Genomic DNA, 27,811 nt, shown 5'->3' on the forward strand with positions numbered 1-27,811 from the left:
CACACAATACAAAGAATGTACTTAGCTTGAAAAGCCAGAAACAGAGCCTGGTTTTGCATTGTATATCAGAGTACATACCAGAGCGCCCAATTCATTATACTGCAGCTTCAAAGCTGTAAGTCTTTCATCCAGTTCTTTGGGCTTCTCTGTCTGTTGTTTCTGAACAATCTGACGTCCAGTTTTTATCACTGTTTCCACTTCAGACTTCACCTCACTCAAGCTTTTATACAATTTCTAATCAAATCAACACAGAAGAGAGAAACACCAAAATTAATAAAATAAATGAATAAAAGCAATGCAATCTTGGGACTGAAGTGATTATGCAGAACTACTACCAATCTTGGCATTGTTTGGTGCATAAGAGCGTCACCTGTGAGACTGTGAGGACCCTCAACTCCTATGGAAACTAAAGGAACTTGAGATGCCAGCTTCTAGTTATGCATAAATCACATACAGATAATGCAAAAGCATTTACAAGACTGTTAGAGCTTTATTTATTAATCAGAATTCAAAATTATATGTCCATGTCTACATTCGACTTATTCATCTAGAATGTTCTGCTATTGTTGGTTTTAACGTCCCACCGGTGGCAGCCATGGTGGAAGTGCTGAGTCAAGAAGCCAGTGGCCACCAGAATTTGTAACATCATAAGACAAAGGTCTGATCTCAGCTGGTTTAGACAATACAGCACTTAAAATAATAGCAGCTGCCCTACTCACGTCCTCAACCACCCACAATCTAAAAGCCTAATTTGAGCAGAAATCTGACAGTTCCCCATACACTAAATCCTTCGACTGATACAGCACAGATTTCCCCTTCCATTTAATTATGTTTAATATTGCTTTTAATGGCCTAAAAAGCAAAGAGATTTACTGCCTTTTAAAGAAAAAATATATTATATACCTCCATCTATCTTTTCTAATTGTTTCAAATGACTAAGCAGCAAGTGTGGACAAAACAAACATTTATTTAAGTAATGACATGCAATCAGTGTGCATAGACCATGCTTTCCCCTTACCTTTTAAAAGAATGAGGATTAAAAAAGGGATAGCACTACCTGTCTGTCCAAACCCTGATTCCCTGGATACAACAACAACATCTATATATATATATAACAGGGTTGCCAAATAACCTGGTATCCAAAATAACTGATCTAATATTTGGCACCCGCAGAAATTATTTTGGATAAACCTTATCCAAACAAACATCCTTAACTTTTTTCTGTTTAAATATGTAATTTAACTTTGTTTCCTTCATTTCATTTAAAATTGAATTCTGTTATGGCACTAGAAATTTATTACACTGAACTGGGAAAGAGACACTCCTCTGAACTATAGAATATCAATAAACATAAAAAAGTGAAGAATTTAAATGGCAAGGTTCTTGAAATTTATTGTTGAGGTTCTTTTAGCTTCATTATATGCTCTCACACTTTGTTGTGATGTGCTGAAATAACTTATTTCATATACGTTGACAGAACTTTTAAAAGAATCTAGACTGTATTTCTTTCCTTGCTGATTGAGCTTGTGTTAAGTATTTTTGTGGGTTTTTTTATTATTACCAGTGCCTCTTGTGATATTATAGTGAAACAAATTCCATGTCCAATAAGTGTAGACAGTTCAGGTAAAGATATGATGCTTTTTCTATTGCAGACCTGATAAGAGAAACTCAGCACATCCTCTCTATAGTTTAATCTGAAGTTCATTAACAACTTGATTCTCAAAAACATATTAATATAATTTTACATATATATAAAATGGGGATATATATCTATATCCCCATTCTTTCCCAAGGATCCTCATGTGACTTGCAAGATAAACACATACTTCATCACTGAAATGCAGCCAACTTTGTATACAGGGCACAGCAAGGAAGACAGCTGTTGTGCAGCTCATGCTGATCCACCAGCAGAGGTAAAAATGATAAGCAAGGACATTAGGACAAAACAATATGAGGTTGTCTAGTGTATCGCAACTGTAAGTACTCTTCTGCTAAAAAGTTAGTTGCTGAATCGAGACATTGTAAACCCAGAATTTATAACTTCCATTTCATTCTTATGATAGTGTGCCTACCTGAGCTGCTGCGGTGTCTCATAAGCATTTTAGTTTAGATGCCTTATGGGCTAAATTTCCCATGATGCACCGTGGCCCTCCCCTTTGTTAAACCATCATGGTTCATCAACAGAATCCCATGACTGTAGTGCATCACAGGAGATGTAGCATGGCCAGAGAGGCCACCCTATAAATTTCCCACAGAATGGAAAGTTTGATTTTCAACCAGCTCCAGTAGCCAGTTTCAACATTTCAACCATATAATCAGTTTCCCTTGATTGTTTGTAGAGTTTGAAACACATTTAAAAGTATAGGGAAAATGTCATTTTAAAACTGCAAAAAGTGGCAGAGTGACTCAGGCACATGTGTAGCATCTAAGACAACTTAAAATTGATGAGTCCTTGATTTGCAAGAAAGAGAGAAGTAGGAAATAAACATATGGGGTGGGATTTTCAAACATTCTTAAAATACGTAAGATCACAAATTTCCCTAAATTTCAATGGGATCAATGCTCCTAAATCTCTTAGGCATTTTTGAAAATCTCACCCATATATATATATATATATAAATCCCAACGAGACATACTTGACATGTGAAAAGGCAGGAAATTATTTGAAAAAAAAAATCACTGGACTGTACATACATACCATGCAATGATCCAACTGTGACTGCACTACCTCCTGCTCTACACTCTTCATCTCCAACTTGGGCACCTGCAATTTTACTTCATCTAAAATTCTTTTACATTCCTGTAGACGCTGCTCAAAATTGGCTGGCTTCTGGAACAAGCGGAACTTCATGGAGACGTCTTGTATTTTTTTCTGAAAAGTCAATATGGGTCAGTGGTAAAAATAGGAGGAAAAAATGGAGTCATTCTCAGAATGGGTTACCAATCAGTATGTTTTCTCATGATTTCTTGCACCTCAAAACATTTGATTCTTTAACTAGACCTCTGCTGACACCAGTCTTGGTTTTTATACAAGGAAGAAAATCCTTCCCTTCTCACTTGCACCTGCAAAGGGCAACTAAATGCAACAGAACTGGCGATATTCTGTTGCATGGGAAAGAAGGGAATGGGTAGAAGGTGCCTGTGTAAGGATCTATACTACCAGTGCAGAGCCGATGGTGAAAGCTCAATGTTTACTAGCATGCAGGGGGATTGGGATTGGTTCCAGTATCCATTTTCCCTGCAAAGGGAGATCACACTATACATAAGACACCAGAAATGCAGCTCACTTCCATGATATATTTTTATAGGGATTGGGAGATTATCCTTCCTCTACTCACTGTAAAGAAGCCCTGCATGAAGCTTGTGCACTGTTCATAGGCTTGGCACAGGCTCTGGGATTTGATTCTCATATAATCAGAGATTTTAAAGGTAGAAGGGACCATTGTGATCATCTAGCTTGACGACCTGAATCTACCAGTTAACTGCACTAATGGTAATCATTAGTGACCTCGGCTTTCTTAGAATCAGTGACCAAGAGGTCATCTGCACCAATATATTTTCCACAGTATGCATCCGATGAAGTGAGCTGTAGCTCACGAAAGCTTAAGCTCAAATAAATTGGTTCATCTCTAAGGTGCCACAAGTCCTCCTTTTCTTTTTGCGGATACAGACTAAAACGGCTGCTACTCTGAAACCAATATATATGAATTGCATAAAAGCTAGTAAAGTCTCCATTGTACCAATTTACATTTCCTCTTTATTGTTGTTCTCATCCAACGAAGTACTCATGTACTCCATCACATTTTGCCCTTTTGGGAAGGGAGGGAGGGGAGATGGGTTATTAAGCCATGTATTACGCTGATTTTTGTCTAAGAGGGTCTAACACTTGGGTACCCTAAAATGTAACTGGCTGTCACTTACATATAAGTAACCTTGACAGTAAAGTGTTTTATACAGACTGCAACTGTGGAGTTTCAGGCAAGGAAAGGACACAATCCTTTTGGTCAATAATTCAGTGTAATGTTTATACTTTTAGATTCTCTGGTTATTATATTTTAATAATTCTGAAGTATTATTAATAATTTGTATTCTTCATTCACCTGCAAGGAAAGGGAGTCAACTGAGCATTTTCCTTCTTCTAGAGCAAGATGTGTTAAGTAACAAAAGATCATAAGGTTATTATAAGGAGGAGGGAGAAAAATTGTTCTCCTTAATCTCTGAGGATAAAACAAGAAGCAATGGGCTAAAATTGCAGCAGGGACAGTTTAGATTGAACATTAGGAAAAACTTCTTGTCAGGATCGTTAACCACTGGAATAAATTGCCTAGGAAGGTTGTAGAATCTCCATCATTGGAGATTTTTAAAAGAGCAGGTTCGACAAACACCTATCAGGGATGGTCTAGATAATACTTAGTTGTGCCATGAGTGCAGGGGACTGGACCAGATGATCTCTCAAGGTCCCTCCCAGTCCTACGATTCTACAATAAGCAAAATAACCCTCCTCCTCCCCCGCAAATAGAAATGTTTCCTTTTGTCCACTGTATGACTGCTTTGAGCAAATCATCTACTTCTGAATTCCCAACAATATCACTTTATGATAAAGGACATGGGACTGGTTTTCAATTCCTCAAAATATTTCTAACCTACTAGGAGTAAATGGTTCATTAGTTACCATGACAAAATAAGATTATTGTTTTAGCTAAACCTGCTTTCCCCCTTCCTTCTCTCAGGCTCAGAACATAGCTCCCAAGATATGTTAATACAAAAAAAGAGATAAGTTTGGCAAAGGAGTAGCAGTTCCATCACTTTAAGCACAATTATATCTTTTTTACAGCTACCATTTACTTTCTGCCTAGATATTTCAATGAATATCATCACCATATTGAGTAGGTAATGCATATAAGGAATTTTTCTTAGAGCAAAAAATAAATGTGTACAGTATTTATCTATAAATGTCTCTGCTCTTGCACTGTCTTAAAACTGGAGTAGCAAAGTGAAAAATCAGGCAACTTTTTAGGTTAAGTATAATGTGTTTAGTTTTCAGTAAAACTGTGATAGTGATTAATTTTATGTACACACAAAAAAATCTTTAAAATTTGTAAATTAACCAATTTTGGTTCAGATCTAAGTAACTGCATGTTATCTAAATGAGTCAATTCAGATTGACAAAACTCATAGTAACGTGCATGATCATTTAGAGGCCTTTTGAGGAACTCTCTCAGGACAAAAGGGTGTTAAGGAATCAACTCTATCACACGTAGGAAAAGAAATTAATGGCATATGTATCAAACAACTCCAAAAACACTAAGGCCTAAAAATCTCAGTAACCGGATCATCTCTCCATCTGTTCATCTCCTCCTGTGAATAAGACCTGTTTTAGGGAGGATATTCTTCTCCCAATACACACACATCTCCATAAAGGTTAGCTTTTCCCTAACTTGCCCAGTATGCCCAGAAGTGTTCACCAGTTGTGTTGCTGAATGTACAAGGATCTATGTACGGATCCTTTTGAACCCAGCATTTAATTGATGGAATGCTGGCAGTATCAGAGTTGCCATGGAGACCAGCAGGGAGAGAGTTAACAGGAGATATGTATGTAGGTACATATATTCATCAAGGAATGAATAGATCCCATAAGGAAGAGGAGATATTAAATAGCATAAAACGTGTTTTTCAAAATAAATAACTATTAACATTTTATTACTTGGCTTTTCTATGTCCCTCAGCACCAAACATTACACACAAGCATTAATCAATTCATCCTCTCAGCAAGTCTGTGAGCTAAGGAAGTATTATCATTCCCATTTTAGAGACTGGGAAATTGAGGCATGCATATTAAAGACGACTTTGGCAGAGCTGGGGAAAAAACAGATAACCTTGCTCATTGTCCTGTGCCTTAACCACAAGATGAAACTCTTGCTCTCTGCTGTTAAATCATGGTGTTTTGCTTACCATACCATGAAAGATGAGATGATCAGTGATGTATTTTAACATGAGTATCAATGTATTTATTTCACAGCACCATGGAAGTTTAGTATTCATGCCAAAAGTTGAATAGACTGAAGAGGATTATAGGGCCAGGAATGTTTCAAAGACCATTTGGGAGGGCACAAAACAGAAAATGGAATTTTCTTGCTCCTAAATGTAATTAAGCCAGCCCTCATATCAGACGTGTCTCCCTTTGTTTATTAAGTGAGTTGGAATAACATGTTAGTTATCACTTTTAATCAGCAATCAATTGCTCAGGCTGGACTTTGGTACTCCACTTACATCTGGCAAGTGCTTAAAATACGAGAACTGTAAATGAGGGTACATATCCTGCAAATAGTTCTCCAAAAATATTCACAGTACACAGAAGACTTATTAAAATCATACTTTTGTCCCTAAAATGAAGTCCCATAGACTTGCCAACTGGTCTATTTTTAATACAAATATCTTAATATATCTCAAATGATGATATACCCAACAGATCTTGCATGGTGTTACTTTTTATGCTATTATTACACTCAAAAGATCTACTCCACAATAGGTCTACTGATTTGATTAAAAATTTGATATGTGCAGCATTAGGTATGCGAGAATTTTTGACCATTTTGGCCATACATTGTGGAAGGCAGGAATAAAAAAAATAAAATATAGCAGGAGATTTGTCATCAAATTCTATGATTTGTTAAGCAGACTACTGCTACATAGTAGCTCAAAGTTTCAAGGAACAACTGAACCACCACATATACATAAATATAAATCATCAAGAATATTTCAACATAGAAACACAGTGTTGTGTATAGGAAGGATCAGAGGAAATGGAGGTTACATACCTGTGCAACATCAATTTGGGAGAAAACTCTTTTGGCAGCATCCTTACCCTGGCTTTGTTTTTTCATTTCTTCCAAACTAATCTCATGGCTTGTCAAATCGGATTGTATTTTCTGTTGGAAAACAAATTTAGTAATCAGATGTGTTTGAAACAGAACTGTATCCTGCTAGAATCAGAGTATCTAATTCCTGGCATATATTAAAGAGACATTAAGCGATAATAAAACTCTGGAAGAAATAATTTAAAGGAGAATTATTTGTTTACTGCCTTATAATTCATTTTATTTTACTTTTCTTGTGTGCAAACTCAATAATACCTTCTCCTTCTGCTTAAATGTAAAACCAAATTCTGAGTTTGTGACAATGATGACAATCCGTTGCTAAGGACATTACAATTACATTGCAGATGCTGAATATAGATTTCCTTCTCAAGAGAAACAGATGGATTACAATTGTTTGCCTTTGGAAAAAAATCTAAAGTAATTATGGAAAAGAAATATACATAAACAGGTAAAGGAGTTTACTCGGATACTTTTATTTCTTGTTTGACCTGTTGTGATAATAGCTTTTTAGGAGATTTCTGATATGAAATATAAATGTCTTGATCAAAGTATCTGATATTTACAGTAAATGACATCATCTTACACTGGTATGTATTCCCGATATCTATAAATGTTATTTAACTTGTGGTTTAGGACTCACTGACCAAAACTTGTATTCACTGTCCACTAGCAAGGGGAAAATGTACAACAGGAGGCTGATGACAAAAGACATTCATGCATTCATCTCAGCCATTTTTTAGTGAATATTTGTATCTGTCATTTTCAGCAAGAACCAGCAGGTGATCAAATTACTACAATGCAAATTTCAGCCCTTGTCATCTCATCATAAATCAGTCTGATAAAAAGACACCAATTGATTTAAGCAATGCTGACCAATGCTGTAACATGCAAAACAATTCATATAATGCATATTGATATAACCCAATTTAGACCATTTCAAAACAAATTATATGGAAATTGTTAGAAAATTAATATCTGCTAGTAGCAGATTACTTAACAATTACTGCTGAGAATAGGAACTCCAAAATAACTATTAGCTTTTTTCTCATCAAGAAGACTATTTGAAACCTTTATTGCTAAATGGAAAAAAAAATTACTGTAACTTTCATCTATGCCCTGTATTAGTTATACAAAAATCTCACAAAACCACTACAGCCTACCTATATGTAGATGCATTTCTAAAGTACAACTATCTCTTAATACAAAAAAACTGTATTTCAAGAAAATAAATAAGAACCTCAACTTTATATTGCCACACAAATTAGGACCAAGCTTTTTCATTTAGTTCAAATGTGAACAAATTTTACAATTGCAAAATATTTTTTTTTTAAAATCACATCTTCATTTGTATGTTGCTTACAAAGCTATATATATACTATATGCTGCATGTGTGTGTGATCAACATGGGCATAAAGACTTTTTTATAATGGTGTGTAGCGTATAATAAAACAATAAGAGCTAAGAATCTTGGAGTAGTTGGGCACCCTCATGTCCTGCTGTACCATACATGCACTAGAATACATTTTTAAAGAAACAGGTGTACAGAAATTTGTAAAACCCCATTAGCAATGTTAACCCCTTTATATTTCTGAGGCTTTATTTATATTTTTTTTTATTTATAGAGATAGTCAGTATTATTTATAGAGCTCATCAGAAATTTTCCGATGGAAAATTCGGTCAGGAAATAATGGTTTCTTTAAAGTGAAATGTTTAGCCGAAACAGGTTGACTTAGAAAAAAATTACTTTAGAAAAAAAATCAGAATAGAGAGTCAAATATTCCATTTTGAACCTTTTCAGAATGGAACGTTTGATTTGCCATTTCAAAATGATTTTTTGTTTCGATATTTAAATATTTGACATTATATAATAAAATTTTAAAATGTCAAAATCAGAACAAAACTTTTCCATTTTATAAAATACTTTGATCAATTCCCCCCTCCTCACCCCCAAATTTCATTTCACAGGAGATTTCCTATTAAGGAACAGAAAAAAATTCAAAATCACATAGTTTCCAAGGAAACGGAAAATCCAGTTTCTATCAGTTCCAATTACTTAATTCTGAGCTCAAGTATATTAATGCATAAAAATTGACATGCAAAAAATTACAAAGGACTGTGACTCTGTGCTTTGTTCTGATATAGCACAGGGAGGCAAAGGAGAGGGACAAGGACCAAGAACTAAATGAGGCCTTTTCATGAGGCCTTAGCACCCTCTGCCACTTATAGGGCAGGTATGGATGTTGGATCATATTAAAGAAGTTCTGTATTAAAATCACAAATGAGTTTGATTCCCCATAGTTTAAATTCCAGGGTATTACTAATTAAGAGGTCTCCTGGTTTTTGGTACTGTTTCTCTCCCTCTATGTGTGAAACTTGCAAGCTGCTAATTGCGTTAGTACATTCTAAGACAGAGTCTGTTCTCAAAGTAATTCACACAGAGAGAGAGTCAAAGCAATACTCTGTAACAACAGAAACAGCACCCAGAGTCTCCCCGCCCTTTTGTTGTATTAACAATTGTGATTAAAATAGAGATAGAGGATGTATGTGGATGGATGCTTGGTGTGGGTAATAATTGAATGATCAGGGAGGTGCCAGCCTAAGAATGCAGTGTCCATCAGCTGAAGAAGGCATCAAGTGGAAATAACCAGAGGACCCCCAGAGGGCAGACTGGAATCCACCCAACAGCCTCAAGAATGGGAGAACCAAAGAACATGATAACATCTGGCAGCACGGAGTCGTCAGGAATGTGATATCTGCTGATTGATTCAGCAACAGCATGATGAAGCAATTCACATAGACTAGCAAAGGAAGAAACTCCTATAAAAATGGACTCTAGAAAGTGAGAACTTTGGAACATTGGGGTCCTGCTGGTGCTAGCCCATCCAAAGTGAGAGTGAATTTGTGTGTGGGGGGGTGGAGGGTGAGAAAACCCGGATTTGTGCTGGAAATGGCCCACCTGATGATCACTTTAGATAAGCTATTACCAGCAGGACAGTGGGGTGGGAGGAGGTATTGTTTCATATTCTCTGTGTATATATAAAGTCTGCTGTAGTTTCCACGGTATGCATCTGATGAAGTGAGCTGTAGCTCACGAAAGCTCATGCTCAAATAAATTGGTTAGTCTCTAAGCTGCCACAAGTACTCCTTTTCTTTTTGCGAATACAGACTAACACGGCTGTTACTCTGAAACCTGAAAGTTAAGTGTTACTTAAAATTTTTGAACAAGGCATTTTAAGTTGTTAGTCTCCTTTACTGGGGTAGGGTAGGTAGCAGAGCAGTATCATGAGAGGAGTAAATCAGGAAGAAGGCAGAATTGAGACCTTTCAAAGTTTTGGCCCAAGTGAGGAGGTATGGGGGTGTCATCTGAGCTCCCCATCTCAGGTGTCAAAATGTTGCATTTAAAAATTAGAAGCCTGATTCTGAAAATCTATTATCATAAAAAAGAAAGGAATTATCATGCTAGAATTTAAAGCTATTTAAAAAAAATGAACAGGTACCAGGAATAAATTGCTATGCAGGAGAACAAACTATAATACCCAGCAGTTGCCAATAACTGAAAACTAGGCAACCAGCCACAGACTTCTCCAGCAGACGCAGTGGTGGTTTTGAGAAGGAGAGGCCAATGTGGCTTTCTTTCAACCACTCTTCTCCATTAGCAGTTCCAACAGAGAGTCCAATTGTGGGCTGCTGTATAACCATGCAATTTTCTGAACAGATTCAATCAGGACATGCCAGAGAAAAGAGACTATACAACTCTATGGGCTCTGACACTGATGTTAGACTAATATGGTAAGATATTAATGAGACATGACGTAGGAGTAATCATGCACTTTTGTTATACCTTGGTTTTGTATGCAGTAATTGAATATAAATGCTAATGTATTAGATTAATTGCAAACATAGTGAGCCTTTTGCATAATTTGAGCTCTCTTACCAAAATTACCAATGAGAATACAGAGTTGTAGATTTAACTGTGACTATTATTATTATTTTTAAGAGCCTGGTGTACTCCACAAATAAACAATACATGCACAAGTGCACAGGTGGCAGAAGAAGGTGTTTCTGCATGCTAGTGTAATATTTACTTTTTTATATAATTATGTGCATCTTCTTGAATTGCAGCACGTAGCTTGCCAAAATTTCCTGGTGTTTGGGGTTTTCTGATGTTAAAGGCTTGTAATTACCACTCATTATCATTAGGCTTTCAAGGATGGTGCTCGCTTTATCTTCCAGTTTACTTATTTCAAAGTAACAGTTTAGATTTAAATATTTAGCCATTCAATATAATAATACTGATCATGTATACTGATCAGTTGCTACTTATCTAGATGCCCTATGTAGACATGTGCTACTTAATAACAGAGCACTGTAAGTACTTAGGGTACTTCTCAAATGTAATATCCATGAAATTCCCTTTTTAAATTGAATGGAAGGCAGGAAGGGAACCAGAAAGAGAGAGAAAGACAGAGAGACATAAAAGGAGAGCCTCTCAGAGAGTGTGACTGGTAGCAAAACAATACTCTTTACTGTGACACCCACGAAGGAACACGCTAATCATGACACCTATTTATTATTCTGCGATGGTATATATCACTATGGTAGAGCTGGAGATAATTTTATTTGAAAAATGTAGTAATTACCGAACAGAATAGCTAACAATGTCTGTTCTCTACAGCAGAATGCAAATTAATTTGTAATTATTGTTGGACCTACTATAAGGTTATCTTCAGGAACATATTCAATAAACCCAATATAATTAAACCCGGACACATATTCTTATATGGATGCATAAAGTTAGGGGCTTAGAACTGCATGTAAGTGCTTAAATAACCATTGTAGGTACCCAAGTGCTTATTAGCTTGACTAAAGACACATCAAGACTCTTAACTTTAAGAGCCCATTGTTTAAAATGTGGATCATGGAATTCAGAATCACAAAACTAATTGGTTAACATCTGGATCTCATCTGAAAGGGAATGTCATTTGTTTTCCTAGTCCTTGAAGTTTTACAAGAATTACATCTACAACATACGTATATGTTAATTTCAAATTTGACCAACTGTGGAAATGCTCCTTCCTCTCTTCCCACACAATCTAAATCTCCTCTAAAGAGGTGAGTTGTGGGGTTCCTAGGATCACAATAAACAGGAGAGCTCATTCAATTCTCAGGACCATCCTTTCCTTCATCTGGGTATGCCCATCAGAGCAGTGGCGGATTAATGATTTTGCCGCCCCTAGGCCCAGAAATAATTGCTGCCCCCCTCCCCCCGCAGCTCACTTCCGCTCTGACTCCACCTCCTCCCCTGAGCACGCCGCTGGGTCCTGCTTCTCCCTGCTTCCTGCCAGTGCTTGTGTGTGAAACAGCTTCGTGAAGGAGGGGGAAAGGGGGACACGGCTTGCTCAGAAGAGGAGGCGGAGCTAGGACGGGGATTTGGGGAAGGGGACAAATAGGGGCAGGGAGGGGGCGGGGAAGGGGTGGAGTTGGGGCGGGGCCGGGGGAAGAGGGCACGAACCGACACCGGGGGAAGCTGTCTCTGGCTGCTATTATAAATTTGCCGCCCCTGCAAATTTGTCAGCCTAGGGGCTAATACGCCGCTGCATCAGAGAATGGAGAAAATCTGGTACAAGTCATTATACTATTGCAGAGTCTTAGGGACACTTTCTAGTCCCCCCACACTGCAAAAGATGGGGTTGGAAATTTTTAGACTACATTGCCATTTGCTTTTTTCCACTTTCAGGTCTTTGCTCTGTTAGCCAGGGAAAAACCAATAACTTGAGACTAAGTTCCCTGTAAAAATTCTTCTGTAGACAACTGACAGCAAACAGCTTGGGAATAACTTCCTTTGTTAGGACAACATGTTCAGCAAGTCCTCTATTATTGCTCCCAAGGATGTGATTGCCATATATGGTAATTGGGCTGGGCAGAGTCTCAGATTCAATCTGCTCCTGGGAAAAGAACATTTACTAAACACCTAATTTAGTATTTCTAAACCACTAGGCACAGAGGTTTTTGTTAGTAGAAGGAAATAATAATTTTTGTGGGTCCAGAATAGAGGAAACATTTCTGAGCCAATGTGAGTTTGGCAGGCAACAGCTAACATCTTTACAAATTACTTTGCTTTACAACTTAAAAAAAAAACTCCATTGGTGCATGAAGTGTATATGTAAACAGGTTTTTTTAAAAAAACAGTGATTTAAATAGATCTTGAACAGTTGTACCTTTAGTTAACAGATGATAGTTCAATGTATAACCACTAGACCACAACACTGCAGCTTTGAGTCAACGGGAACATTCCACACTACTACTTTATTTGCAAACATCCTATATGCTAGGTGTAAACTATAAAACCAGGATCAAAAATATAATTACGAAGAGTATGAAAATAGTTTCGATACAATATTTCATTCATCATAGGTGCACTTGTGCATTTGCTGTATGTGAAAGATATGACAATTTCTGCAATATTCTTAAAAAATCTCATTGGAAAGTTCATGTATTATTGTGGGACGGGACTCTCTAAGAGGGAGATGTAATATGAGCCCTGGATTTTCAAAGGACTATACTAAGATTGTGCCAGACGAGAATGGACTGTTTGTGACAAGAAGTGTGAAGAAGATGCTTTGGGGAATAGCTACGGAGAGGTTAATGCAAATGCCTGACCTCCGTTTAACCTATGTTAAACCCAGCCTTTTGAAGCTACACCCTGAAGAGAAGGTGATTATGTGCAGATTATCTGTTCTCAGAGGTTGGAGATCAAAGACCTAACCTATATAAAGGAACAGGCTGATCTGTTCAGTCATGATTCTGGTTCTGAATCTGAGACAGTTATGAACTTGTAACCACTGGGAAAAACAGTTGTGGGTTTTGGAGGACTGACAACTATCAGAGCCAGGGCTGGATTTGGGGTTACCTCTGGTAAGCTTTTTAGCATATGTGTAGATTCTTTTATTGTTTTGAACAGTTTTGGGGGTTTTTTTTGTAATGCCTTAATTTTAAGAATAAACATGTTTGCTTAGAAAGGGCTGTGTGGTAACACCTAAATATAGACAATTGCATTATTCATAGCCTCTGGAGAGAAAGCAAAATGCAGAAGTTGACCTTTTAGACAGTCTGGCTTGCTGGGAATATCACAGTGTAAATCAGGGAGCTGTGCAGCCTTAACATGCAGTCAGGAGGAAAATAGCCACAGGTCTCTGTCCAAGAGAGGTGATGACTTGAGGAGCTGGGAGTCGAGAGTGAGTGCCCTTGGTTGAAAAAAGGAGGAAATACAGGTGCAGTTACCCTGAAAGGTGGTAACTCTAAATTTAGATTAAAAAAAAATCCTCATGGTTTAAGATCTATTAAAGCAGGTGGAAAAGTTATTTATTTTTAACCAGACCCCAGAATTCCCATTCTTCAGGACAAGCTGAAATTTTTATTTTTTTCCCTGTTCCAAATCAGAAAATATCAAAATTTTGATATTTCTTGTGAAACTAAATTTCAAAATTATATGTTGGAAAAACTGACAAGACCCTTCCTTTTGGCTTTATCTAAAGTTTTCATTTCAAATGTATTGACTAGACATAGGATATAGTGCATTCCATAATAATTTATAATAGAATATAAAAGTCTAAACATTTTGACCATTAAATTATAACATGACATATAATATAACAGTCAAAATGTTTTGACTATATTATTTTAAAATGAGCATTTAATAATTATTTTGAATATGTATTATAAAATGAAAAAAATAATTGTGATTGGTATTCTAATTTGTTATTAGTTATTTGTATTCTAACTGGTAGTTGGTAATTAATATTTATATGGGTAATAGGTTTGGTAACTAGAACTTTGTTTGCTCACTGGTAATTGATATGCCAACTGGTTATTTGTAATTGGTATCCTAATTGGCAACTCGGTTGGTAATTTCCCACTCTAATTCGTATAATGAAAATAATATAAATTAAAGTAAAATAAAAATATAAAATAAATATAATACAAAGCAATATAAAATAAAATAATATAAATGAAAAAAAATGACACCTCATGTCATAATGTAATGTTGGGGAACTGGACAGTGGCAAGCTGGCCAGGTAGCCAGTCAGTGACAGGGGCAGCAGAGAAGCTAGCCTGCCTGGTTTCTGTTTAAAGTTTTGACAGAATTGACAGCCCCCCTCACCCTCCTCCCCGCATGTTTTGATTCTGTCAAATCAACATTTTTGATGAAAAACTGTTCCATCACAGCTCTAATAAAAACAGATAGCAAGTAAGAAAGGCTAGCAGGCATCTTTCACAGTTTAAATGGATTCCTCCTTCCCAAACAGCAATATATGATGGGATTGATCGAAGTTACTTACACCTTTTCATAGTAGATGGCGTGTTGAGTATTTTAGTTCTGAGCCCTGTTTAATCATACTCTCTATACTTTCTAGTGTCTTTTCACTGGACTTCAGCATTAGTCAGTAGACAACATAGCTAATTTCAAACTTGCAGTCACATCTATAAATCCAAGTGAGAGTGAGATTCAGGAAAAGGTACTCCTCAAGGACTACTCAAACATGAATGAATGAAGGCAGGTTGTGCCTGCCTTGGCTTGACGGCTTCTATACTAAACTCTAAGCTAAACATTTTCCTCCACAGATTGATCTAACAGCAGATTATACTCTATGCTTATAATTTATATAGAAGTGGAAATTTATGTAAATTACAAATAAAAAATGGAAATGCAACATAGCGCATTTTCTACCCTTCTGCTTTTTGGGGGGGCCAGTCCGACGATGACACAAACTCCCACAGGAACTAAGGACCACCACTAATTCACTGTCTTTCACTTCAAGTGCAAGGTGCACGGCTTCCACTGTGCTTTCTCTAACACAAACACATAGCAACATGCGTTTTAAAAAAAAAACCCAAATAAAACCGTATCAAAACAAAACACTACCTGCACACAGACCTATTCCTCTGTGAAGCTGACAGAAAGAACAAACCACACATGACTGATGTCAGTCACATCGCTTAATACACTACTGTAAGGCATACAGATACTATGGTGTGTGACGGGGCAAGGCTATAGTAAAGTAGCGAGGAACAGGTATGTTAGCCCCAGGATAAACAAATCCCTGGTACCATAGTAACCAAATGGCAGTTGCTCCAGGTTAATCAAGATGCCTGGGGCCAATTAAGATCCTTCTGGAAAGCAGTGGAGATAGCTAGGTTGATTGGGACACCTGAAGCCAATCAAGGGCTGGCTGGAACGAGTTAAAAGCTTCCCAGTAGGTTGCGTGTGTCAGGAGCTGTAGGAGGAGCTAAGCAGTACAAATCCATATCAGGTGCAAGGAAGGAGGCCTTGAGGTAACAGTGAAGGAAATATTGAGTGAGGGCTGCTGTGGGGAAGTGGCCCAGGGAATTGTATATGTCCTATTTCCAAAAAGTCAGCTACCATAACTGCTACTATTAGGGTGCCTGGGCTGGAGCCCAGAGTAGACGGCGGGCCTAGGCTCTTCTCCCCTCCTCTCTCTCCCCCCCCCCCTCCGATTAATCACTGAGACTGGGAGACAACAGACACTGTGTGAGGGAGGGTTGCTTCTCTTCATCCCCCTTGCTGGCTTACAATGAAAATGGCTCAGTAAGCTGTGACCCTTGCCTCTAGAGAGAGAAGGGCTATGTGGAGGGTCACAGTGAGCCTCTGAGGCTAGCGAAATCCGCCAGGAAATGCAGGACACATGGAGACAAGGGCAGAGCTTTGTCACAGGTGATAAGGACAATATAAGAATCTATATAGAACAACAGAATTCTGAGCAGAAATTCAAATTACTCAGATAAAGTCTGAGTTTGGATTTCAGAATGATGTTTAGATCAGCTGCTCCCTTTTGAGTACTAATGTTCCATAGAGAACTCAATGAAATAAGTCTCCATGTTTTGAACATGAAAAAAGTATTAATGTCTTTAACATTATCAGCTGCATACTCCATTGTGAATTTTTTATCCTAAGTCACTGACTCTGTAGTCAATGATGTGTAGCATGTTGTGTTCCTCATTAAGTGAGATGTCATATAACTCAACAACTTTTCCTATTAAGGCATCACATTAGCATTGCTCCAGTACAAGGCACAAGGGTATTTTAACAACATATGAATAACCACTCTCACTTAAGATGTAATCAGAAGTTTAATGCATACCAACATACAAGTATGATTACTTAAATATTACTCTTTCAGAATGTGAAGGGGCAATAGTAGAAAAGCAATATATGATATTTATTGCCTCTCTTTCATTTACTAAGTAATTTTATGTAGATCATTTGTCCTTAGCACTGCATTTTAGACAAGTGCACAGCAGAAAAAACAGACAAAAGCCTATTCTAAGAGATTTGCAATGTTTAGCTGAGCCCAGGAAGATGCTTCTTTCACACACCATAAAAAGCCATGCTGCTTCTTGAACTAAACAGAATGTGTACTATGAAAAAAGCTAAGCATTTATACAATGCCATATCTTTAATTATCTGGAAAATTCTTTTAAAATTCTTTTAAACCAAACCTAAAATTTTAGCATTAAAAAACATGCAACCAGTTAGTTAAAACACACAGACTTCAGTGGAACTATGAGCACAAACTTATGCAATAATGTAAGTCTTTGGAGGACTGGGGCCTACACTAGGAGGACTGGAGCCTACACTAATAATTGGACTTTAACAAGAAAAGTTCAAAGTAACATCATAAACTGAGGAATAAAAAAAAATGCTATAAGTGTTATGGAACTGGTTTATATAATAAAAAATGCCAACTGGAAAAAAACCTAGAAATTAGTTTGCAGCACATAAGTATTTTTTTTTAAATTTCTTTCACAGTAAGTAGACTGTTTATTAGAGAATGAGTAATTTAAGTAGCACACAAATTTTATATTTGCAATAGATTTTTTTTTCTTTTTGTAATAGCAAAACTTTAAAAACTCCATGTACTTCAAATAAAAAATATAATGAAAGAGCATTTGTAAAAATAAAGGGTGAGAAAATGTCCATGGTAATGATTTTAATAATTGCACAACCTTTGTATATTCATGTAGATTAAAAAGACGTCATTGTGGAATAGTGAGGTCAAGCATACACAGATATGACTTCTCCTCCTTCATGAATATATTTTTTAAGATTTGTCTTATTTTATTCTCTTTCAACACATGGTTTTATCACTTTGCTTTACAGGCATCTGAACCCATTAATTTCTTTGAATGGCAGTGGTTAGGCTACTGTGTTTGAATACATTATCTTCAGTGGGAGGTGGAGAGAGACAGGCAGCAAGTAGTCTGTTACCCGGCAATAGTTCTGTAGCATTAAATTCTCAGTGCCACATGGTGGAGTAAGAAGCACATGGAATTTGTATTCAAAAGGTGATCCAAAGCAGGGCTAAAATAGCGCATATTTAACACTGAAAACTCCCCTTTTCTTTTGCCATCTCTCTACATGTATCAAAGTAATCACTTTAGTTTAACAAGAGGAGCTGCATTTCACTTCATTTCCTCTCAATTTCAGCCCTGGATTTGACATCTTTCTGATTAAAATTCCTTCTATTCTTCTAGGAGTGCAACATACTTTACTGAAGAATTTATTTTATAGTCTCTGGGTTTGATTAACCATCACGAATGAATTATCCCCTTCCCTGGAAAAAGAATGGCATTCACTCTAAAGGTGAGGTCTCATAGAATCATAGAATATCAGGGTTGGAAGGGACCTCAGGAGGTCATCTAGTCCAACCCCCTGCTCAAAGCAGGATCAATCCCCAATTAAATCATCCCAGCCAGGGCTTTGTCAAGCCTGACCTTAAAAACTTCTAAGGAAGGAGATTCTACCACCTCCCTAGGTAATGCATTCCAGTGTTTCACCACCCTCCTAGTGAAAAAGTTTTTCCTAATATCCAACCTAAACCTCCCCCACTGCAACTTGAGACCATTACTCCTTGTCCTGTCCTCTTCTACCACTGAGAATAGTCTAGAACCATCCTCTCTGGAACCACCTCTCAGGTAGTTGAAAGCAGCTATCAAATCCCCCCTCATTCTTCTCTTCTGCAGACTAAACAATCCCAGGTCCCTCAGCCTCTCCTCATAAGTCATGTGTTCCAGACCCCTAATCATTTTTGTTGCCCTTCGCTGGACTCTCTCCAATTTATCTACATCCTTCTTGTAGTGTGGGGCCCAAAACTGGACACAGTACTCCAGATGAGGCCTCACCAATGTCGAATAGAGGGGGACGATCACGTCCCTCGGTCTGCTCGCTATGCCCCTACTTATACATCCCAAAATGCCATTGGCCTTCTTGGCAACAAGAGCACACTGCTGACTCATATCCAGCTTCTCGTCCACTGTCACCCCTAGGTCCTTTTCCGCAGAACTGCTGCCTAGCCATTTGGTCCCTAGTCTGTAGCTGTGCATTGGGTTCTTCCGTCCTAAGTGCAGGACCCTGCACTTATCCTTATTGAACCTCATCAGATTTCTTTTGGCCCAATCCTCCAATTTGTCTAGGTCCCATCATCTGGAGTACTGTGTCCAGTTTTGAGCCGCACACTACAAGAAGGATATGGAAAAATTGGAAAGAGTCCAGCGGAGGGCAACAAAAATGATTAGGGGACTGGAACACATGACTTATGAGGAGAGGCTGAGGGAACTGGGATTGTTTAGTCTGCGGAAGAGAAGAACGAGGGGGGATTTGATAGCTGCTTTCAACTACCTGAAAGGGGGTTCCAAAGAGGATGGATCTAGACTGTTCTCAGTGGTAGCAGATGACAGAACGAGAAGTAATGGTCTCAAGTTGCAGTGGGGGAGGTTTAGGTTGGATATTAGGAAAAACTTTTTCACTAGTAGGGTGGTGAAACACTGGAATGCGTTACCTAGGGAGGTCATGGAATCTCCTTCCTTCGACATTTTTAAGGTCAGGTTTGACAAAGCCCTGGCTGGGATGATTTAGTTGGGGATTGATCCTGCTTTGAGCAGGGGGTTGGACTAGATGACCTCCTGAGGTCCCTTCCAACCCTGATATTCTATGATTCTATAAAAGGCAGGTAGCAGGACAGCCACTACTTTGACATGGGAGTTCTATCATGAAGAAAAAGCTCTGATCTCTTTGTGGGAGGTGTGCCAGCAGATACTCCTCAGTAGATGAGCCAGTACCTTAGCCCTGCCACTGGTGGAATGAATCAGGATAATTTACCCATTTAAAATGCATTGTACATTTTCAGGAACTTCAGACTGAGCTTCAGAGAACAGTAATATTTGAGCTTAATCTGTTCTGATGAGAACTTGGTTTCCTCAAAAGACTTTACCTGAATCTTAAAATAAAATTGTGAAGGGAAAAGATTCAACAAATTCTGTGTTGTTTGATTTCACACCTATTACAATTAGGTGAATTCAACATCAGACACGAGTCAATAAATCCATGTGCAACACAATTTTTTTGGAGAAAGAGAAATGAGTTTGCCCATGTATCCAAAAATATTCCAGCTTAAATTTTGGTTGGTTGAGTGTTACCCTGATTCAATGGTTAAAGTACTGAAATATTGCTTCTTATATAAAACCTGAATCACCATCAATACTACATCTGTGGATGTATCTGTGCCAGTTTGTAAAGGATGTATAAATCACAATTTATTTTGATCAGAGCATATTTTTGAAAAGGTCCATAAACAGCAATATCAAGCGGACTGTACGGAATGTTTCCTAAACTGCTAATCTTTAGAGAGATAAATTTAGAAGATGAAAATCATACCAATGCTACCTTGACGGAAGCTGGTTTAAGCCCTGAGTTACCAAATAATACTCTCTGTTGATCAAAGTTTGAGGAGGAAGAACAAAAAATTTAAAGGGACAATGGGTAAATACTATAGTTTAGGACTGAAATTTGATACATGAGGAGTAAATCATCTAAGCTGGACTCCACTCTGACACTGGTGTAAGATGGGAACAACTCAACTAGAATCAGTAACTATAACAGTGTAAAATTAGGCTGAGGGCAGAATAAGGCCTGGTATGGTCTAAATATTTGTTTTTTGCTTTAAATTATAAATAATTTTTGATGGAATTTTTAACTTTTTAAATTATTTTTAATATAAAAGACACAGGACCGGATTTCCAGAGTTGTGGCGGAACTGCAAACTCCCTTTGACTTCAGTGGGAGCTCCGTACTTCTGAAATCAGGCCCACAATGTCTTTGGACCATTTTTGTCTATATCTGAGACCAACTCTTCAAGCTTCTACCTGCCAGACATCTGAATTTAGGAATCACTATTTCCAAAAGCAAATGCAGTTGGCAGTAGCCTTACAAATCCCTACAATCCATAGATACTTTTCCATATTATTTTCTCCTGATATTGTCTATACTTTTTATTTAATATCTAATTACCTGAAAAGCTATTGGATTTCCTATAGTACAACTTGAATACTTTGGTATTAGAAATAATTATTTATTCTTTATTTCAGCTTAATTTTTTTGTTTTGTTTTTAAACAAGGCCATGGATAGATGTGACAGTGAAAATAGGTAAAAAGTACAAACTGGTGTCACATATGGTAAACGTGCTGTAGGTTCAAAGCCTGAACAAATAAGTTGTAGGAGGGAAAGGAAAGGATGATTTTCTTTTAAACTTGCCTAAATTGAAGAACAAAAATGTAAGGATATTTATGTAAATCAAAGTAACAATTAACCACAGTACCTGTGATTAGATAATTCAGTAGCAATCCATATGCCATCTAATTGGCTTTACAAATAAACCAACTAAAAGTAGGAAGAAGCAGATGAGTAAACTCTGGCATAAGAAAGTTTGGATTTTAAAGAGCCACATTTTGTTTTTCATTGCCATTTTAATGTTACTGTATAATCTTCCATGGCATTTAAGGTCCTTTAAATCATCTGGAGAGGCACAGGTAAAAAAGTTGAAAGTAAGATTTTATTGGTACATAAACAACCCCTTTAAGTAATACTTCTATCTAAAATTTACTTGTCCTTTCAAATGTAGTGTGTTATAAAAACCCGTTGCAAGTCCGTCTTTTTAATTTAGAGCATTGCAAAAATTCTAAACCTCTTATTTTAAAAAAAGAGAGACAGAAAGCCCATCACTCTTCAGTGATTCAGAAATCCATTGTGATCAACAAATCAGTTCAAGACTATTAACCCACATGTAACTTACTTGTGCTTCCTGAGGGACTTGTGCAGCATCAACTCTCTCTGCAATGTAGGTTGTTAATTGTCTGTCAATGAAGGCAAGAGACTCTTGGATCAAGCGAAGGGTTTTGTCAATTTCCTGGGCAGACTGGATACTTTGTTCAAGAACCTTTTGTCTTCTCACAGCCTAAAGACAACAGCAAATAAACAAACACATACATAATTCATTGAAAATTAGTCGCAATATTTTCTTCTCATAAACATAGGCTGCAGCATAAATTAGTACTCCTGACTTTTTCACAACCACCTTTTTGTAAGATAAATTTCGCCTCTTTTTGCCACCCATTCAGAAAAACTCTAAGGTTTGAAGGATCCCTAAAAGCCAAAGCTATAGTGAGGAGGAGACAGCAAAACTGTAAAATAAAACCATCCTCCCTGATGCAGTGTTCCACACTGGGGCCTGATGGGCCTCCTGATCTCATTATATAGTTCAAGAGATTTTGTTTACTCAGAATGGGGTTACTGTCATCACAATCCAAGATAATCCATTCCAGCAAGTGAGAGGAATAAAAGATCTCTCGAGAAGGAACTCTCACATGTGAAATATAAAGTTTCGTGGAGTAGGGACTGAATGCTAACTCTGAAAGGAGGATTGTATCCTTGTCTTCATTTTTAATGCCCTTCATGGTCTATCCTCATCCTATATAATCTCTTCTACTCTGTAGAAATGTGGACCCCAGCTGGTTAATCATTCTCAAGTGTTTTGTATTATCAAGCCAAAACTGCATTTTAAGGAAAGATTAAAGGGCAGTAAATAGCCCAGGGGAACTCCTTCCACGCGTAAGAGGTAGCATGGGAGAAAGTACAATGGTGCTTGTCAAATTTTGAGAAAAGCACTCCTTCAAATCTTCCCCAACAACCCATTTATGCCATTATGCATTCAAAACACTTGATAAATCAGCTGGTAAGCTGTGACTGGTGCTTATTATACTGTTTGTAATTATCTCCCCATTACCTTGTGCTTCCCACTATCTGTTTGTTATATCCACTTGTAGTCTCCCATATTGAATTTAGATTAAAGAAAAGGAGGACTTGTGGCACCTTAGAGACTAACAAATTTATTTGAGCATAAGCTCAATTTTTTTTGCGGATACAGACTAACATGGCTGCTAATCTGAAACCTGAATTTAGATTGTAAGCTCTTGAAGGCAAGGACCCCATCCCTTTGCTTTATATTTCTTCAGTGCCTAGTACAATGGGGCCTAATCTTTTCCATACCATGCTACAAAAAGAGACAAACAATGATACCAGTCTTTGTCTGGGATCATTAGCTTTTTTGTGTAGAAGTCCAGCCACATTGCTACCCATAATATGATAGTGACTAACTTTCCTTGTAAATTATGAATTAAAGGAGAAGTAAGACGGCGCTGGGGGTGGACTATCATGTTGTCTGGTCATGGGATGTGGGTATTCACACCAAATACAGATTTGTTTGCTGAGCAAGGGATAGTTGCATTTTATTCTGACTTCATAGCTACCTTCAGTTTTTAGGACCCAATGTCTTTTGTCAAAAAGGTTTGAAATATCTATCAGACAATCAGCTAGTGTTTTGTGTGTCTGTGGTAATAATATATTCTAAGTGGAATGCTGGTCTTTTCAGGTCCTTACTTTCAGTCAGTCAGAGAGTTATTATTCTGAACACTCTCATTGGCTGATGTTAATAGTGAAAGGATAGAGTACCCTATCAGTATTTACTATTTTGGGTGTTTGTAAGATGCTTTGTACTATTTCTAAACAGCTTATTAGATAACAGCCCTGTGGTTGCCAGTTTTAGGAATTTTCTGTGGAACAGAAAAGCTTTGCAGGTTGGATCCATGCTGTCAGTGTTAATTGGAAGCACCTGAGGTACTAAAGTAAGAGCAGATTACATTTTTTTTATTAAAGCTAATGTTAAAAAATTACAGTAGGCAGGTTAAGAAAAGTATGTCTGTACATCTGGGTATAGTGCTTAGATAATCCACTTTACATCAGAAAATGAATTACTGAAGCAATGTTACTTCATAATGTACCACTAGACTTTGCTACTTTCATGACTTTTACTTTCATCTGCTTTGAGGTTTTAACTTTCTCTTATAGTCAATGTGAATATGGACATTTTCAGGAAAGAGACATCAAATTCTTAGAACACTAATCTGTCTTTTATTAAAAAGGGTAAGTTCAGTTTTGAAAACTGTCAACATCTATCATTTATAAAAACAGTGACTGAAAATGAGGACCATAAAGTAATAGCTAGAAAAGCCAGCTGGCAGTGGTGTTCCCCCCGGCATTGTGTGCTCACGTGTGCATAAGATTTCACTTCAGGTTTCAGATGCTAAAATAATAGCCATCATCCAAATTTGTTATGTACTTTACTTAGATTATAAACATAGGGGGACAGAGGTGCTATACTGGATTGTATACAATGGGGTCCTGGGCCATGACTGAGGCTTCTTGGCACTATATTAGTATTATTACTGGGAGTAAATAAACTGCAGTGAAATTTATTAACTATAACAACTAGGACAATCTAAAAACATGATCTAGATTTTTCAAGGTGTGTGCATCAGTGAAAAATAAAACACTCAAAAACACTACTTTAAAAGGACACTCTCCAGGCTGGCAGTCCTAAAATAAAACCTGCATTACCATTCCCACACACTACTTCATCTCTCTAAATACCTTAAGAAGTTCCACCTTTCCTGAACTCAAATTCTACAGAATAACCAACCACTCCACATAAGATGAAAACAAAGTAAGCTGGTAAAGAAAGAGATTTCTATTTTAAAGTTAAAGTGGGAACAAGTTATATTAAAATATGCAAATGTCTCCTTTTAACAAATTATAGCAATATGTATTAGAATACAATAACTTAATTTAATAAATAATAGAACTACTTAGTTTATCCCCCAGCATAGAAGCTACGTTTCAGGACCAGGATGACAGATGTATTATACATGAAACGTTATTTATATGTTCCTTAAACCAAACTGCAGAAATAACATTGTGCAATATTTTCTAATTTTTTTTAATACTACATTGTTGCACCTCTGTCGGGACAGAAATGAGGTTGTGGTTCTTAAGGTATGTAAATGGAGGGCTGAGCTCTTCTGAAAATCCATCCTAACTGTAGGTGCTGGGCACTTAAATCTGCCCCTAGGCTCTTTTGAAAATCTAGCTCACAGTGGCTACCATTTGAGAGCACCACGTACCTTGCTATACAGTAGGATTTCACACAGTCTGTGTGCTCTCTAATGCTGGGAAACTTGTTGCTAGGTTGGGCTGTAACCTTTTGTTTAGGAATAGTGGCGTAGGAACAGCCAGCATACATACAGGGAAGGGTATTGCCAAGCCATGGACTTGAGATCAACAGTGGCCACAAGTGCAAGAAAATTAGCTAACATTTGAAAAATGTCTTTTACATATAGCAAGATAGTGAAGAAATTAAATATGTTCATTGCGTGTGTTAGTTTTTTAAGCTGAACTACACTTTCCTTTAGGTGGAAGAACATCCAGCACAAATGAATGGTTCAGCACCACAGTATATAAATAGGTTTGAGAGCAAAACAAGAGGCTCTAGCCCTACTATCAGATCAGACAATAAAGCTGAGGGCTCCAATATGTAAAGCAACATCTCCAACAGTTTATTGGTAAATGGGAAGTTTCAGGGCAAGCACCAACTGCTTAGATATTTGTGACCTAGAGAAATTTTGACAGCTGTCAAGAAAAATAAAAGCAAAAAATTATGCTTTTAGGAAACTGCAGAATGAAAACAGAAACATGTTAATTACTGAATTTTTCTGACAGTCTCAATGGCCATTTTATAGATTTTTAAAATGTTTTAGCATAAAATTGTTACTTTGTAGTACAGAAATAACTGAGATCAATGTATAATTCAAGAATCAACATCTGGAAAACTCAGCAGACACACTAAATGTTAAATATATTCCATATAAAAACTTTACATTAAGAGAAATTAGGATACACTGTGAAGCATTCAAATATAAAGAAATATGACAGTTAAAGGTGCTCATTCAATCTTAATGCTATACCCCATGCCTCTTGATAAAATCCCTTTTGGTATACATTATGATGTAGCCTTTTAATACATGTTCACTTATTGCTGCATTTCTCAAATAATATAATTAATCTTTTCAATAACCTTAGCTGTACAGGTAGTTCCATATATATATATTATGGAGGTTCTAATCAGTTTTATAGTAAAGGGAAAACAGAGTTTTACACTTGAAGAATGTAATCTCTGTGTTATCTGTGAAAAATACAGCATATGCACTCCCAAATTACAGCACTTACTCTTTGACTACAGAATGAATTTTCTGAGAATTCAAAAGTAACTTTATTAGTTTGAGTTGAAATTAATAAAACATCTGTTAAAAAAGTTAGCATCCAGTTAGACTTTTTTGTCCTGTGTCATCTCAATAATGGAACAACAGACTCTTCAGACTTCTGAAATGGTTAAAACTCATGCATATTTTCTGGTTATTGGATGGTGTCAACCCAGTGCAGAGTCAAGGTACTTTGCATGCCTTAACTGTGCATTTCCATGTCTTAACATATTTGGATTTATTTTAAATTTAACTTAACTCTTGGTTTATAATGTTTGTTGTTGGGATAATTACATCCCCTTTTTTTTTCTTCTCCAAATTACTGATATACTCTCAACCTTAACAGGTTTCAGAGTAGCAGCCGTGTTAGTCTGTATTTGCAAAAAGAAAAGGAGTACTTGTGGCACCTTAGAGACTAACCAATTTATTTGAGCATAAGCTTTTGTGAGCTACAGATGAAGTGAGCTATAGCTCACGAAAGCTTATGCTCAAATGAATTGGTTAGTCTCTAAGGTGCCACAAGTACTCCTTTTCTTTTTTCTGAACCTTAACTAAATTTTAACTTAGTTTTTGTCTGGGAATAGATAAGGTTATTTTGGGACTTTCATTATAAACACAATTTTCACATGCTTTCAACATTTTGAAAGTCAACTTTGGGCTGATATTTTCCATGCCCTCATGCCAGAAGTAATTCTCTTAGAAACTTTAGCAATATTTCTTACACTATTTTTGAGCTAAGGGGCTACAAAATACAATTGTCTGGAATTAAAAAAAAAAATACCCCTGACCTCTTGGTTCCATGGTGATAGACATCTTTATTCATTTTGTGTTCCAAAACTGACAGATATTGCAAGAAGGGCAAACTGCTGTCCTGGGGATTATTACTGCACAGAGTGAGGCTGATATTGCCAGTTCTCCAAAAATCAGAAGAGGAGCCAAGTTAGCAGTCCGTGAAGAGATAATGAGAGGGTGGGCGGAAGGAAGGATATCCCCACTCACCACAAGAGAAGAACAAAAGATTGATTGAATGAATGAATGAAATGAATAAATATAGCACAGCGTTTGGAAAAATGGGTGGCAGGGAGGGAGATTGGGGAGTGTTAAAAAAGGGAATCCTGATGGGGAAAAGGGGTTGGCCCTCAAGAATAAACTTCCATTCAACACAGCGCAAATCTAAATTCAAACATCTTTTCCCAGCTTTATGGAAGTTTTTCCTCACTTTCTAACAAATGTGTTGGGTGGGCTACAAGTCACTTTCAAAGTTACAGGAATGTCATGACAGCTGCTTGCAGCACTTCAAGTTCTCTGGGCACCAGTATTACACATTTCCACATGGCTATATGTGAATCAGTCACTTAAAAAGGCAACAGTGGGTATGCATATTGCTTATTCATCATGCCCAACACAATCAAAGGGAAAACTAAACACA

General features: G+C 37.1%; 1 protein-coding gene across 11 annotated transcripts in view; it reads right to left on the minus strand.

Moving 5' to 3' along the window:
• The window catches only part of DMD (dystrophin), a 2,122,534-nt gene that overhangs the window by 1,132,026 nt on the left and 962,697 nt on the right, over positions 1-27,811 (minus strand). For all 11 annotated transcript variants that reach the window (XM_075132091.1, XM_048863664.2, XM_048863629.2 and 8 more), the window contains 4 exons: positions 22,026-22,187; positions 6,819-6,929; positions 2,699-2,872; positions 79-234 (listed from right to left, as the gene is read on the minus strand). In XM_075132091.1, coding sequence (XP_074988192.1) covers positions 79-234; positions 2,699-2,872; positions 6,819-6,929; positions 22,026-22,187 — 603 coding nt within the window. The remainder of the gene's footprint in view (positions 1-78; positions 235-2,698; positions 2,873-6,818; positions 6,930-22,025; positions 22,188-27,811) is intronic.

The sequence above is a fragment of the Caretta caretta genome, chromosome 1 (assembly GCF_965140235.1).
Source record: "Caretta caretta isolate rCarCar2 chromosome 1, rCarCar1.hap1, whole genome shotgun sequence".
NCBI lineage: Eukaryota > Metazoa > Chordata > Testudines > Cheloniidae > Caretta > Caretta caretta.